Source organism: Cnephaeus nilssonii (genome assembly GCF_951640355.1).
Source record: "Cnephaeus nilssonii genome assembly, chromosome: 9".
NCBI lineage: Eukaryota > Metazoa > Chordata > Mammalia > Chiroptera > Vespertilionidae > Cnephaeus > Cnephaeus nilssonii.
In genome coordinates this window covers 90,893,748-90,910,461 of record NC_137080.1, presented here as the reverse complement: position 1 = coordinate 90,910,461, position 16,714 = coordinate 90,893,748, and the positions used below count along the sequence as shown (strand labels likewise).

The 16,714-nt window shown below is 42.7% G+C and overlaps 1 protein-coding gene across 1 annotated transcript; it reads left to right on the top strand.

The window, feature by feature from the left end:
- Nucleotides 1–5,805: 5,805 nt before the first annotated feature.
- SRSF3 (serine and arginine rich splicing factor 3) lies at nucleotides 5,806–12,674 on the top strand. Its single transcript, XM_079780451.1, has 6 exons — nucleotides 5,806–5,951; nucleotides 7,086–7,293; nucleotides 8,447–8,581; nucleotides 10,725–10,763; nucleotides 10,985–11,071; nucleotides 11,245–12,674. The coding sequence occupies exons 2-6, from the start codon at nucleotides 7,088–7,090 to the stop codon at nucleotides 11,270–11,272; spliced, it is 495 nt and encodes a 164-aa protein (XP_079636577.1). The 5' UTR covers nucleotides 5,806–5,951; nucleotides 7,086–7,087; the 3' UTR covers nucleotides 11,273–12,674.
- Nucleotides 12,675–16,714: the final 4,040 nt, after the last annotated feature.

The following is a 16,714-nucleotide window of genomic DNA, read 5'->3' as shown; positions in this document are numbered from 1 at the left end:
AGAGAATAATTGATTGGCTGCCTCCTGCATGCCCCCTATTGGGGATTGAGACCTAAACCCAGGCATGTGTCCTGACCAGGAATCGAACCATGACTTCCTGGTTCATAGGGCAATGATCAACCACTGAGCCATACCAGCCAGGCTCATCTTTGCTTTATTGAAAGCATTTAATAGGCACTTGGTAAGTAGTTGTTGATATATGAATAAATACATGTATAAAATGAACATTTTACATCTATAATAATAAAAGTATAATATGCTAATTAGACCAGACAGCCGAATGACCTTCCGGATGTCATTTTGGATGTCCTTCCAGACAAAGTCGCCTTGACAGGGGCCAAGGAAGAGGCAGTTAGGGGCAATCAGGCAGGTAGGTGAGCAGTTAGGGGTGATCATGTAGGCAGGCAGAGGCAGTTAGGGGCAATCAGGCAGGCTGGCAAGTAATTAGGGGTGATAAGGCAGGCAGGTGAGCAGTTAGGAATCAAGCAGGCAGGCAGAGGCAGTTAGGGGTGATCAGGCAGGCGGGCAGGCGAGTGGTTAGGAGCCAGTGGTCCTGGATTGCAAGAGGGATGTCCGACTGCCAGTTTAGGCCCGATCCCACAGGCCTAAACTGGCAGTCGGACATCCCCTGAGGGGTCCCAGATTGCAAGAGGGTGCAGGCTGGGCTGAGGGACCACCGCCCCCCCCCCCCCCGCCCCCCCGCCATGCACGAATTTCGTGCACAGGCCTCTAGTATTATTAATAAAATTTTAAGTCTCTCCCTCACTTTTGTGTTCAGCCACACTGGCTTTCTTTTTTTAATCCCTTTAACTTACTACAGGAACTTTATACATTTTGTTCCAGGAACATTTCCTCACTCCTATCACAAGCTTTGCCTATTATCTCCTGTGTTTGTTCAATCACCACTTCTTCTGGGAAGCCTTCTTTGGTTCATATAATCAGGCCAATCTCTCCTATGATATGTTCTTAAGGCACCTTTTCCCTCTCCAGACCATAAATCATTTCACAACTACCTGTGTGATTCTTTCTTTAATTTTCTTCTATATTGGAACTTAGACCCATACTGGCAGCCTGAGGCTCTGTTTTGGCTTATTACTTTTTCCTCTAAATCCATCTCAGTGTTTGGAAAATAGAGGGTACCTACAAATACTTCTTGAATGAATGAATGTTAACTATGTAATATGATCCAAAAAAACTGTTTCAAGGAATCATATAAAAATACATAGAAGGGTGATATCTCAAAATATCAAAAATATTTTTTAAAGCTTAACACTATGTAATTTGCAGAAACACTATTTTCACATAATCTTCCAGGATATGGAACTTCATTTATTTATTTTCTCCTGAGAATTTATTTTATTAAAGTTCTGTTGATTTTAAAAATATTATTAGTTTGTACACAATATTATATTAGTTTCAGGTATACAATACAGCGATTCAACATTTTTGTACCTTACTTACAATGTGATCACTCCACAAATTCTAGTAATCATCGTCAACATGCAAACTTATCACAATATTACTGACTTTATTCCTCTTCACCCATCCCCTCACAACACCTTCCTTCTGGTAACCATCCCTGTTTCTATGAGTCTGTTTTTATTTTGTTCGTTCTTTTGTTGTTGTTTTTAGATTCAACATATAAGTTAAACTGTAGGGCTAAAATGAGTATTTTTTAATATTTTAAATTGATCTTAGAGTAAGGGGGTGGGAGAGAGAGAGAGAGAGAGAGAGAGAGAGAGAGAGAGAGAAAGAGAGAGAGAGAGAGAGAGAGAAACATTGATTGGTTGCCTCCCGCACACACCCCAACCTAGCATTGAACCTGCAACCTGGGCACGTGCCCTGACCAGGAATCAAACCAAACCTGAGACCCTTTGGAGCCATCCCAGCCAGGGCTAAAATTAGATTTTAAATGATTATTTGCTGTAATTGTGTGAGGTTATTTTCCATTTGCCCTGGTAGATCAACACTGCCCAATAGAAATATAATGCAAGCCACACATATAATTTTAAGTATTCTAATAGCCACAGGTAAAAAAAATATAAAGACATCGATGAAGTTAATTTTAATAATGTAGTTTTTAACCCAATACATAAAAAAATGTTATCATCTCTACATGTAATGAATATAAAAATGTATGAGATATTTTACATATTTTTTCTTTTTATGATGTTTGAAATCCAGCATATATGTTCCATTTACAACACACCTCAGTTTGGACTGAAATGGTGACATATGCCTAATGTGCTGTATTAAACAGCATAGCCTTTGATTGTCTTTCCCCCGTCTTCTCTGCTCTGTGCCCCGGGAAGCTGACTTCTAGGGTTGCATCTCCCAGGTGTCTTGCCCTCAGGTCTCCAGATGGCTTTGGCTACAGAAGGTACCATTAAAAGATGGGACTGCCTGGCCAGTGTGGCTCAGTTGGTTGGGCATCATCCTATGCACCAAGAGATTACCGGTTTGATTGCCGGTCAGGGCCAGGTTTTTGGCTCGATCCCCCAGGCCTTGATGTCTCTCTCTCTCTCTCTCTCTCTCTCTCTCTCTCTCTCTCTCTCACTGTCTCTGAAATCAATAAAAACATGTTTGTTTTAAAAAGATGCGACTATGGGAAGAGAATGTAGTCCAGTTCTTCCAACTCGGACCATGATCCCTTCAAAAAACAAACAAACAAAGCAAAACCCCACAACTGGGGTGCTGCAGTTCCTCTAGTGAAGGCCATAGTGGCCTCTCTTCATAGCTACAGCGCCTGCCTGGTTCTGGAAATCCTGATCATTCTTGCCCTAGTGGGCCTAAGAGCTGCCCCTGGGAGCCTGCCTTCGCTTGTGGGTTTCCTAAACCGTGCCCATACCTCTGTAAATAACCCTTTGTTGACTGTGTTATTTCTAGGACATTGAACCAAGTAGCGAATGAACTATTGTTATGGTCTAAGCTCTTTATTAGATTTCCCTTGAAGTCAACTACAGTATTTAAAGTATTAATTCTTATACATAGGTATTAATGCCTGGCCATCAGTAACTTTTTTTTTCTTAAATTAAAAAAACCCCAACTATTTAGTTTATTGGTAATGGATGAGTTTTTTAGACTTGGAAGATTACTTAATGCCACGGTTCTCAACTTGAGGTAGTGAGAAGTGTGTCAGAGTAATTTCTATATTTGGAATCTTTCTGTGTGCAAGTGACGGGGGCAGGGAAATAAAGTCAAAGTGGCTTAGGCACGTTGGGGAAAGAGGTAGAGAGTGTGCATGTTCAAATAACTGGGAATTCCGAAAGCGGAATGGGCCCAGGGCTTGTATAACAAGAGTCCTCATTGCCATCTCTCAGCTTGCTCTGCCTTAGGTTGGGTCTATGGGAGGCTGCTTCTTCCTGTCGGGAAACGGGATGGCTGCCCGGGCTCAGGACCCCAGAGGAAATGAGCATGCCCTCTCTGGCCGGCCTCACAGCAATGCTGGAATTAGTCACTGTTCTGATCGGATTATCCATCATATCTAATGGGGGTGAGGGTGGGGGGCTACGAACTGGAATGACTTAATTCACCAGCGGTGGCCATTTCCCTACCCATGAAAAAGTGGGTTGTAGGGCCCAACCACACCTGAATCAGTAACATGGTCTACTTGTGAGAAAGGTAGTTCCCCCAAGAGAAATCAAGAGATGTTCCCTACAGTACATAGCTCCATTCCCTGTCCCACCAAGAAATTCTGATAGGTCTTTCTTAAAGCATCAGGTTTTCTAGGGTTCAGACAAGAATGGTTGGTGGTCCAATAAAATCAAAGCAACATTCAGATATTCCAGAATTTAAATGGCTAATTCATTTAGCTGTGGTCACCAGAGATGGAAAGCGTGTGTGGCTAGCCAGAGGCGGTTCAAAATGTACTCATGAACACAGTAATTAAGAGTGTCCCATTGAAAGATGCATGCTGGACTAGCTAGCGTTACACACACAAACAAAAACAGGGGAAATGGTGGGGAAGGATGCGATACTGAGATGTGAAAGGGATATTTAAAAAGAGGCAGCATTTTCTATCAACAATAAAGATAAAAATTTTTTTAAAAGAGCGTTTTTATTGTTTTGTAAATCCTCAGCTGAGGATATTTTTCCCATTGATTTTTTTTTAGAGAGAGTGAAAGGGAGGTGGAAATTAATTCTGAGATGGGTTAAGGGATTCTTTTCAAGACACTTTATTTTTTAAATATATTTTTACTGATTTCAGAGTGGAAGGGAGAGGGAAAGAGAGATAGAAACATCAATGATGAGAGAGAATTAATGATTGGCTGCCTACCCCACACTAGGGATTGAGCCTGAAACCAGGGCATGTGCCCTGACTGGGAATCCAACCGTGACCTCCTGGTTCACAGGGTCAACCACTGAGCCACACCGGCAGGGCTAAGACACTTTAGCTGTAAGTAGCAGTGGGGCTGGGGTCCCAATCCAGGACTATCTGACTTGGCTTTGGCAGAAGAAAAAATTATAAAGAGAAAAGCTTACATGGAGGAGAGGAGCAAGTGAGGGCAAACCTAGGGGAGCCAGAAGAGAAAAACACTTAGAGGATGAAAGAAAAGCCAGGGGGAAAGAGACAGGGTTTGCCAGAATCCCCCTCCCCGGCGAGGCCAGCACAGGGCCTGCTCCACCACGGAGTTCCCCTTCCCCTTCTCCCCTCGCTATGAAATCCCCCTTTCACACCTGAGAAAACGATTAAATCTTCCTTTGTTTTCCCCCTCCCCACGATGGAAAATCCTTTTAGGGCCACAATAAGAGATAAGGCTTCCAAGGAAAACATCTGGGAGAGATAAGACAAGAAAATAATTAGCATATCTTTCAGCGAATGATTTAAAATGCAGGTTATTATTTTTTTCTCGAGAGAGCATATTTAAATACAGTGTAGCAATAGGTAAGTAAGACTCTCCTGCCCGGAGGTAAAGGGAACCGGACTCCCTGGCTGAGCGCAGGGTTCCGGAGAGGGAGATCCTGGGGATTTTCTAACACAGTCGCGGCATTCCTCTCCCAAAGGTTTGTTCCTCCGGCGGCTCCGTCTTCCCGGCGGCGCGGGGAGCGGGAAGGCGGAGGGGCCCGCGGAGCCCACCACCCCGTTTTGCAGGAGGAAGACCAGGGTGCCCTTCCTGGCATTGGTTTGGGGGCTTAGGATCTAAGTCAGCCGTCCCCGGGAACTTCCTTCCATTGTTATTCGCTCAAGTTCCAGTTCCAGGTGGCCGGCCCGGTCCCGTTTGCCGTGGAGTCTGTTCCACATCGCGGAGTCCAGGCAGACGGTGACCCGCCGCTGGGGGGAGCGGCGGAAAACCAGCCCGAGTGGCAGCCAGACTCTGCAGGACCGGGCTGGCCCCTAAGCGTAGGACTCGGCGGCCACAGCGGGTGGCAGCTCGGTCACAGCTCCGTGACCTTGGGAGCGACTCGGAAGCACGTTTGTCAGCGCGAGGGTCTTCGTTCCAGCCAAGCCGCGGGCGAGGATCCCGCACTGGATTCCTCCAAGACCTAAATCTCATCGGAGCCAACGGCTCTGTCCGCTTAGGGGAGTGGCGGCAGCAGTGCCCACGGCTCCAGCCCGTTTGGGGACGAGCACGGAGGGGAGACGGAACGGAACTCGGAGCTGGGGGGGCGGAGGAAGAGCCCCGCGGGAGCGCCAGGCGCGGGGCGGCGGGCGCGCGGCTGCCGGGACCCCGCAGACCCCCACGGCGCGGCCCGAGCGCGCTCCCAGCGACCGCGCGGCTCGTCGCGTTCGCAGCCGCTGCGTCACGGCCTCCTTGGCCTCTCATTGGGCGATCCTGTCCAATCATGTGACTCCCGCATGGCGTATAAATAAGGGCGAGGAGAAGGCGGTGGTCCGCCATTTCGTGGACGCCGGCGAGGTGAGGGGACCTGTGGAGCCGGGCGGAGGGGAGCTGCAGAGCCGTCCGAGGGTGTGTGGAGTTCAGCCGCCGCGTTTCTAACCCAAGATCTCGGTGAGAGACCGGGCCCCGAGGAGTGAAGTGGGAAGTGAGACGTAACAGCGCCGAGGTGGGGCCGGGCCCAATGGCGGCGCCAGACTGAGACAAAGGGCCGCCGCCGCCATTTTGTGACGTTCGGCGCGGGCGGCGGCGGGCTGGAAGCCCACCCGGGCGGGTCCCGGCCCTGAGGGCCGGGGTTCAGGTACCTTTGTGGGGAGAGGCGCCGGCGGGTGAGGTTACCCGAGGATGAAGGCAGAGGGGGACCTGGTAACAGAACCGTACTCCAGGCCGCGCGGCCTTTCAATTTATGGCGCCTTTTTTTTTTCCGCCCCACGTTTTCTTAAGCTTCCAGGGTTTTTGTCACTGGGCTCTAGTTAAGACTGGAATTTTGGCCTGGGCGGGCTGGAAGGGGTCAATGGAGGGAAAAAAAGGAAGCATAATGTAATATTTTCGATAATAAAGATTTAATCTATAAAAAGACTGGAAATTTCTTGGATCCACAGTAAGTGATTTCTGCACTCACGTTTTCATGTTATTTTAATGTGACTCCACTTTTTACTCCTTGAACCCAGTCTGTCTTCTTTTAAACCCGTCTTCTGTGGGCAGCATTGTTTCTGAGCTGCTGCCCGGTAGCCCGTGGGCCTGGAACTGGCCACAGAAAGTTTTTCAAAAAATCAGTCTCCAGCAGTGGTTTGTTCTCAGCTCCTGGGCACAGGGTGGGGCCACGCCAACAGGATGTGTCTGGGCTGGTTTTTAATTGGATGAGCCCGAGGGGAGAAGAGAAGGACGGGGTGTCGGAAAGGGCCCTACACCGCGTTATTGGAGAGGCCGCTCTTTGAGGCGGTGGAGCCCGGCCTCCCCGGTGATGGGGACCGCTGCCCCGGCGGCTTGAAGTGCAGTTAATTCCTGTCTGACGTGTCTCCGGGTTTGCCTGTTTGGGACATTTCACAATGGATGGGATCGTGGTCTGTGCACCTTTGTCTCGGGCTTCTGTAACTTAGCACTTAACGGAGAAATGGATGTTTCGAGGGTGGTAATTTGACTTAATTAGGTTTTTAGTATTTTGGCAGTCTTTCCTAAGGGTCTGTGTTCCCCTGTGTGTAGATTATTTGGTTAAATCTTCAATATATTTTTTTTTCATTTTTACAGAAATGCATCGTGATTCCTGTCCATTGGATTGTAAGGTGTATGTGGGTAACCTTGGAAACAACGGTAACAAGACGGAATTGGAACGAGCTTTTGGCTATTATGGACCACTCCGAAGTGTGTGGGTTGCCAGAAACCCTCCTGGCTTTGCTTTTGTTGAATTTGAAGATCCCCGAGATGCAGCCGATGCTGTCAGAGAGCTAGATGGGAGGTAATTGAGTCGTTTATTTAAATATGTCGCTTAAGTTTTTAATGTTTAAAAATCTCTGGGATAATGGTTCTGAGTGGCTTCTTGGTTATCTGAAATTGATGTTACTGGAAATTTGTGTACACCTTTTTTGCAATAAAAAAAGGACCAAACAGTTTCAGTGGACATAAGTAGGAGGATTCTTTTTATTCAGTTGGCCATTAAAGAAATTAAGTTTAATGGTCAATTCTTGGTGGGTGTATAGCTGCATCCAAAAAATGGTCAAAACATTTTCATCTAAATTCTCCGCAGTGTCAGCTGTTGTTGTCTTTGAATTGATTCTAAAACAGCTGTGGAATCATACTTTAGAAATGGCCCTGTATTGATGATTGTAACTGGAGGATGCTTACATGGGGTTTGCTGCACCATTATCTTTTACGTGTTTGGAGTGCTTTTAGGAAGCCTGGCTTATATAGCAATTTCCCTTAGCTGACTGCTAATACCCGTGTTTTAATAGCGAGCAGGTGTTGCCCTTCCCCCTTCTATTTGGTTGGCATTTGAAACCATTGGATTTTGATCCTAAAATTAAATGTTCGGAGGGTTGGCTGTAGAAAGCTTGTTTATCCAAGCAGATTGCAGAAACATATTCCCAGGGTTGCACCTCTTCCCAGTCACTGGCTTATCTAAACGTAATGGCTATTGGAATTTTTTATGTCAACTATTGTGATAATTGAGGGAGAGGGGTGATGTAAAATAAGATGTACAGATGTCTCCTGTCCTATTTATTGCTGTTTACATGGACAGGGATGGAGTGGAGAGACCAGCAAATACAGGGTAAGATTCGTAAACAAGTGATGGGACCTCAAAGGAAGAAGTCACACAGGATGTATAGATGAACTAGTTCTTTAAGGACTATTCTGTGTTTTCACACTTAAATTACAACTACTGATATATTAACATCGAGCCCAATGATCAGACTGACTCTTAACAAAGCAATAACATGTAAAGAAGTTGGTTTCCTTTAAGAAAAAATAAGGGAACTAAAACCTGTTTTGGTGTTAAGGATTCTGCAGGCATTCAAATGTGTTCCTAACTAGAAGTGCTTTTTGCTTTAATATACATCTTTTAGAAAGTCAGTTTGGCTGCTTTAAATGTAATAATGTTTTTATCTTCCTAGAACATTATGTGGCTGCCGAGTCAGAGTGGAACTGTCGAATGGTGAAAAGAGAAGTCGAAATCGAGGCCCACCTCCCTCTTGGGGTCGTCGCCCTCGAGATGATTATCGGCGAAGGAGTCCTCCACCTCGCCGCAGGTACTTGAGAGAGAGCGTGACTAGAGGTATTGGTGTAATGGAGTAGGTAATAGGAGCAGGTATTTCTCTCAAAGTTTGTTGGTGGGTTTTAAATTTATTTTGAAGAACCGGAGGTTTTTATGAAGCATTTGCTGGGTGTAGTTTGGGGTATGTGAGTTGTGCTGAGTGTTGGCTTTTGTCTTTAGGTTCATGTTGGTAGTCAGTAACTTCTATCTTGGATCTATCTTCTAGTTCATCTTCTAGTGCATCTTTCCAAGTCTTCCCTTATACTTCAATTTAGGCCTTTTTCCATTTCTTGACTCCATAATGACAAACATTACATTCAACTCTAGCTCTTCACCAAAAAAATGTGTTTTCTATTAGCACGATTGTAATATTTATCAATCAGGCAGCTGTTTTAATGTTACAACTGGTAAAATAGAAATCTTTCTGAAACTAAAGTCACTGACCAATAAAGGGGGCTAAAAAGTAATCCCAGTCATCTATTCTTCATACCCAAATAGGAGAGAGATCAGTTTTTTTATAATTGACAATGGCATCATTCTTGGACCAGGCAGTGTTGTCTGGATGCTAAGTCCACATCTCCTCAAATCTCCAAAATAGTTTCTGAAGGACTGAATTTACCTCTTAAAGGTGAGTGAAGTCCTAGGAGATAGGAGTTCAAAATCTTGCCCCTTTTGCTGTTTTGAAAAACAACACACTGTTGCCCATCATAATAGAGTATTTGTTAGCTAATAGATGGTTGTACTGATGGCTTGTTTTTTTTTTCTTCATTTTTTTGTGCTTTTTGGTCCATCTATTAATAAAAATGAACCCCGTTACAGAGTCACCATCATGTCTCTTCTCACCACCCTCTGAGTCTGCATTAGCCAGTCAACTAGCCCTTTCAGCGTCATGTGACCAGCGCGCCCCATTCAGCTTGGCTGGTGTCGTTTCACATGACCCAGGCATGGCCAGTCGTCAGGTTGCACCGCCCTTTGGTTCCCGAGCATGCTGTTTTCTCTCAGCCTTCTCTCCAACCTTAACCAAATCGGCAGCAGCCACCTCGACCGCCCACACATTCCTGGCCAATCAGCTCAGCTGTTTATTTACCAAATGTCTTCACAACAACTACAGCAGCAGCCTTCGGCTAACAAAAAAGCAGGAAAAATCCACAACACCCCCTTCGCCAACCAACTAAATCCAACGCAACATCTGGCAAAACCTTTTCAGCAAATTCTTCCTGGCCGTCAGTCCGGCAGCCTCACCTCACCATTTCTAGCTTGTTGAAACCCAAAACTAGTAAGTTTTTCCTGCTTATACAGTTTACTGCTGGTTAAAATAAGGAGTAAGCGGCTTAAAGTAATTCTTTTTTTCTGGATCAAAGGCTGGCTGTGCATAATTGAATGGTAATGTACATATATATTGCTTGAATAAAACTTTTAAGGGTGATAGGGAACTCATAATGTAACTAGACCTTCAAGTGAAACTTATTTGCATGTGTGAGATGCCAAACTAAAAATTTTAATTACTAACAGATTTAGCTTTCCTTTCTAGCAAAAATTTGACTCCTATCACCTTTAAATGGTTTTACTAACAGTTTTCAAAATTTTTAAATTTTGGGGGTGAAGTGGGCCAAGAGCTAAGGTAATTTTGATAAGTCTAAACACACCCTTAAATGTGACGATCACAAATGCAGTTCTAATGTAGCACTTAATGGCATCAATATTTACACCTAGCGCGTTTTCACAATTACACTATCCACCTGGTACCTAAGTCTTGTCATGGACTTAGAGGTTTGCATGGGTTCCAAATACTGGTTTATGGTACTGTTTTTGGAACTACTTGTGGGACTACATTTTGGTGTGGTGTTTGGGTAGTGAAGTTAGTTTGACATGAAGTTTTGCATTGGACAGATCTGCTGTGAAGCATTCTTTGTTAAAGTGAGTCCATGGTTGGAATACCTGCTTTTCACTTGAGCTTTTGGTTCCTTAATCCTTCTGTGCCTTTTTTTTCTTTTCTTTTTTTTGTTTTTGTTTTGACGATGGGTGCCAGTTCTTCGGCACATTCACTGGGCCCAACAGTGAGATTGAAAAGTTGGGAAATGCCTCACGCCATAAATACTAATTGACAGTTAGCCTAACTTTCTTGTTTCTGCTTTTAGATCTCCAAGACGGAGAAGCTTCTCCCGCAGCCGGAGCAGGTAAATGACTTGGCCACAGTCTCAGAAATGGCAGTGTTGTTTGCTGTGCTGTTTTCTAAATGACTTGGTTAATGGTAATGAATTCTTAGTAATGGATAAAGTGTTACATGGAATCAGTATTAAGTTAGAATTAACAAACTCTTCGTTTTCCAAGACTTACTGGAAATATTTATTGTTTATAGTCCTGAATGGTCCCGTTTTTCTTTTGCCTCTGTCTTTAGGTCCCTTTCTAGAGATAGGAGAAGAGAGAGATCACTGTCTCGGGAGAGAAATCATAAGCCGTCTCGATCCTTCTCTAGGTCTCGTAGGTAAGATCTTTAATGATGAGCTATTTAAGACCTTGTATATGTAATGTACTAAAACCAGAAATAGGTCTAATTAAGCCATTTTGATATAATTTTCTACCATAAAAAATCTTTTGCTGTTTTGTCAGTCACCAAGTTACAGATGGAACCTGTTTTTCTGCTTTTGTTTTTTTTAGCCGATCTAGGTCAAATGAAAGGAAATAGAAGACCAGTTTGCAAGATGAGTGGTGTACAGGAAATAACTTCATTTGACAGGAGTATGTACAGAAAATTCAAGTTTTGTTTGAGACTTCATAAGCTTGGTGCATTTTTAAGATGTTTTAGCTGTTCACATTTGTTTGTCTTGGAACAGTGACACATAAAGATGTAATTCTCTATGGTTTGAAATGGATCATATGAGGCATGTAATATCAAGAATTGTTACTTTACAATGTTCCCTTAAGCAAAATTGAATTTGCTTTGAACTTCAGTCTTGCGTAGACTGATAATAAACCTCTTAACTTCTGCCCAGCTAAAGTGTGACGTTGAATATTGTGGAAACAAAACTGGCAAAAATTGGATTTAAGACTTGCCATAGCTGGGATCTAATACGCAGCTGTAGTTGGACAGGCAGTCTTCAAAAGCTGCTGTGAACACAAGCCAGCAGCTAAAAATTAAAGCTGCACCCTTAAACTAGATTAGAGGTTTAAGAAAACCCAACTAGTCTTTACACTGGGCAGATGTTGTCCAGTTAGTGTAGAATCTAAGAAGTTTTAAGAAAGTTAGTTTTACCTTTGCTTTAGGTCATAAATTTCTTACGTGATTGCTATATATGAATACATAGCTATTGGTAACATTCTTCACTTGGAAATTTGAGACTATTCAAGATGCCAGTGTCCTGCCAGTTTAAGGGTACATTGTAGAGCTGAACTTTGAGTTACTGTGCAAAATTTTTTTTCATGCTGTCATTTGTAATATGTTTTGTGAGAATCCTTGGGATTAAAGTTTTGGTTACAAATTGTTGTTTAACCTGAAAGCCTGTTTTTCCTTGCAAAACTAAAATGTGTGAGCTTGGTATCAAGTTCAGGTATAACATTCCTATTGGAAGCCATACTTATATTTTCTTGTAAAGTGCTTTTGAATTAATAAAATAATAGCATAACTGTAATAGTCAAACACACTATTACCATAGTTCTTGTCCTGTGGAAAGCAGTTGGTTACACAAATCTTACAAGAAACAAAATTGAGGTTTTTGAAGTGAAGGGAATTTTTGGTTGTCACAAGTAATTGTTCTTAAATTTTTTCTTTGGACTTACTCAGTGACCAACATTTTAAAGGGTAGCATTCTAGTATATAATAACCCAAAGTTGCCCATAAAAAGGCTTTTTAGCATTAGCATGAGAACTATCCACAAAGCTTTAAAAATTGCTTCCATTTTATTTTACATGATTTGAGGTGTTGCATGGGAATTCTAAATTGATCCATTATAATGTAAAATTCACTATATGGTTCAAATGTAACAGTGCAGACTTGAATACGGAGGCATGCATAACCTTCCTCTTAGAAATTCAGAGGAGCTGTAATTTCTAAATTTTGTGCAATTAGATTAAACCATAATGCAACAGTCTTGTGGCTTAGTTTCCTTACATGTGCTGTTTTATGACAGTTTTGAATTATCCTGATTTTAATATGAGAGAAGTCATTGCATTGAGTTGAATCTATAAGGCTATACACATATAGTTTAAGATAATTTTAATTGATTTTTAGAGAGGAAGGGGGAGAGAGAAAGCAAACATCAGTTGTCCGCCTATGGAGCCCACAAACCTGGACTTGTTCCTTGACTGGGATTCAAACGGGCAGAACAGTGCTCAACCAATGAGCCACACCAGCCAGGGCTCTATGAGGATATCTCATGAGATTAGGCCCTAAACAGATAATTTTCCTTGGTCCTTAATCTTTCATGCAGATATCATCAGGGAGGAGAGTCTGTGTGTCATAAGGAAGAATTGGTATCACTGAGGTTCAGTGTGAACCTTGTTACAGAAGACATTTAAGATTACCTGATTTGCTGGAAGTCTGGGCCTTATTGTCTTCTGGCATTTCCTCCTAGCCTAAATACTGTTCCTGTTAGGAAAAAAGCGAGATAGCTAAAAAGTCATGGAAGTAATACGGTGTGTCAATAATTACACTGCTGTTATAAATGGGCATCTATGGGGCTTTTTGGGCAGTATACAGCTTCCACAGTCTTAAGTTAGAAAGGAGTGTTTCTGGAAAAAGGTTAATTATGGGTATAATGTGGCTAATGGATAAATTGAGATAGTCAACCTTGGAGTTACCTAAATTTTTAATCACTTAAAAGCCCCAGCACAATTTTTATGGCTTGCAAAAAATATGGAAAATAGAAAGGATTAAACTCTTATATTGTACATTTAGATTGTGGCTTTTAAAAGCTCTAATGTTACTATAATTTTAAAAGTTACAAGTCCTATTAGCCAGTTTGATCATGCATCCTTAGTCAAGTGATAAAGCAGTCAATAAAACTGACCTGTGTTGTAATTACAGATGTTCACTGGAGGTCACTAATGGTGATCATTTAGGGGAAGTAAGGGTTATAGTTGCTTTTTCTGCTTTCAGGAATATGTAACAATCTGTGGTTCTCAGCTTCTTGTGTGTTACTGCTGAGCTCCATGTCTTAAGAAAGGTGAAGACGGATAATTTTATGATAAAATTTATCTACTGTTAATGTATTTTGAAAAGATGGCGTGATCAGTAAATGGTATTCCTACCAAAGTAGTTAGACATACCCATATCTGGATGGGAAGTCCTGGTTCATATTAGAATGTTTTTTAAAATCAGAAGTAGCATTGATCATACAAATTTTTCAAAGTATACCCAGCCTGACCAGGCTCATTGGCTCAATTTTTCATAGTGGTCTAGCCCTGTATTATTTGGAAGATACCTCCCAGGTGATAAAATTCCTGGTTATAATGCTGGTTTAGTGCTTTGTCTTAATGTGCTTTTATTTTTCAGAATTCTGAACATGATTTAGTTGCCAGATCTAGTTGATATCTTCCAGTTGTATATTTTTGTACTGGACTGTTGCCTTCTGGTTTTCCATTTTCTGGGGGAAAGGGGACATGAAAGATTTTTATAATTAAAGTAGCTGAAGAAAAAACAGTTGGAGTATATTTTTATCTAAGCAGTCTGATAGTGTTAAATAATGATTTTATAGTCCACAAATTCTTTCCATCCTATTTTAAGATTCATTGGATATCTCAAAAGAACTCAACTGGAGCACATTCCTAGGTTCTGAGAAGAGATTGAAAACATTAACAAATTCAGTATAGCTGCTTAATTTTTTTCATGCAACTTTGCCCTAATTGCAGAAATTCATAATACACTATTTAGACATCACTTAGTATCCCAGTTCTTTCTCTTCAATTATCTGGAACACATAGCTAAAAAGGTTTCCCAGACCAATGTGAAATAGGTGTGTAGAATATCACTTTTAATCTTTAAACTGACTTACATTAAAGCATTGTGTATGATTATTTTACTAAAGTCTTAGAATATGGCCATTTAGTGCCTTTAGTATATACGAGGCAGTGAAAATCTCTGGAAACATTGATACTTTGCTTGCTTGTGACCATTACTTAAAGAGATCCCAAGTCCTTAGCTGGTTTGGCTCAGTGAAAGAGAGCTTTGGCCTGTGGACTGAAGGGTTGCAGGCTCAATCCCAAGTAGGGGGCATGTAGGAGGCAATGATTCTCATCATTAATGTTTCTATCCTCTTTTCAATAAACATTTTTTAAAAAAACATATATATAAAAGGCTAATATGCAAAGTGTCCCCTTAGGAGTTCGGTCGCTCACTGTTCACTGTACATGCACTGTGGAGCCAAGGAAGGCCCTGGCTGGCAGCTGGAAGACCTCGATCACTACCTGTCCCTGCCCATGCATGAATTTTGTGCACTGGGCCTCTAGTAAATAAAGAGATCCCAAGATGTGACTCATTTTTAGAGCAAAATGAGCCTTCCAGAAAAGTATCTGAAGGTGGCTTTTCCTCAAGTCCTTTTCCCTTGTTCAAAGGCAGGCCCTTTTGTGTTTGGTTATTTGCTGACAAACCCCTAAACTTCAACAGAGCCAGTTGGGGGAAGTTGCTGAATGCTACCCTTTTGTTGGGGTGGGGGTAAGGGTTACTATTTGTAGTCATTTGGATAAGGAAATGGAGGTAAGTGATCAATATAAAAAACATTGTTAGCAAAGTTTTGAAAACTAAAAGTTTGAAAAAATTTCCCTTAGGAAACAATTTCTAAGTCCTATTAGGCAGCTGGTAACTATTTTAACCTGTTCCAGCTGTTGCCACCAGAATCCTATATAACAAAACCCTAATATCCAAATCAACTGAGTGGCAGAACGACATGTCGCTATGATGCGCACTGACCACCAAGGTGCAGATGCTAAATGCAGGGTGCTCCATGCCCTCCCCCGTCTCTGCTGCATTGTCACTGCCAGCCTAGGGCCCGCTCCCGGACTGCTAGAGGGCGCAAGCTGGGCTGAGGGACACCTCCCCACCCCCCCCTCCGTGCACCGGGGCCTCTAGTTACTTTATAATTAGGAAGTTTATTTTTAGATAAAACCAACCATGTTAAGCTGCAAGAGTTCTTTACAAAGTAAATACAAATTGGCATGTTGTTTTTGGTCATACTTTCCCTAGATGGCAGTCCATGACAGACAGTGGAGAACGGGGTGCAAATCTTTAGTTGAGGGTCCTTTGAACAAAGCCAGCAGGAGTAGTGGGGGATGGCCAAGGCAGAGTTATGTGAAGAATCTGAGGTGAAGAAAACGTACCTCACGAAGTAGAAGCTTACAGGGCAGGAACCATTGAGGGTGCAGCTGCACTAGGCGTTAACACTTGAAGTAGGTCCAGTCTGATGTAACTTTTTCAGCCAGGCTGCCGAGTAAGCAGGTGTGGAGTAGCCAGCGCTGGCAGGAAGGCCAAGGAGCTGGGAGTGTTGGACTGCACTAAGGAAGTGGCTGGCTCCTATATCCCAGCTGTCTGGAGTGTAATGGGGACAAAACATTGAATTGGCAGTCCTGGTAGGACTTGTGTTGACAATGTCTAGCAGTCTATTTGACATGACATTGGCTTCCAGAAGTTGGGTTGCTCTTTTAAGTAAGGAGTAGATGATGGTTTGGGAGGGCTAAGAGCTGAGTCTTTGAAATGAGCTGCCAAAGGGTGCTGGAAGCTTCCCTGAAGAGTTGGATGGGTCAGGAAAGGGAGTTAAAACTTGTTTTTGACCTCGCGCCTCTGTGGCCTCCAGGAGAGGAAGTTCCATCTTCTAGTACTCCTTTGCCAAACATAGTGCAGGGTCTGTTATGTGATACTTAACTACCTGAGGGGTATCACTTAAAGGGCAGGAAATTACATTAATTACTCATCTTATTAAGTGGTGTATTCAGAACCCAGGCCAGTTAACTTGAAAGCCCTTGTTTTCCTTCCCATGACATTTTTACTTGCTCAGCTAAATTGTAAAATGCCAGGATTTAGAGCACATCTTTTTAATTGAAAAACAATGTAAATTGTACCTACATTGAAAAATAATGGCCTCTTCCAGTCTTTCTGGAGGCACCTTGCTAACATTTGTGTCTTACAGAGAGACATATG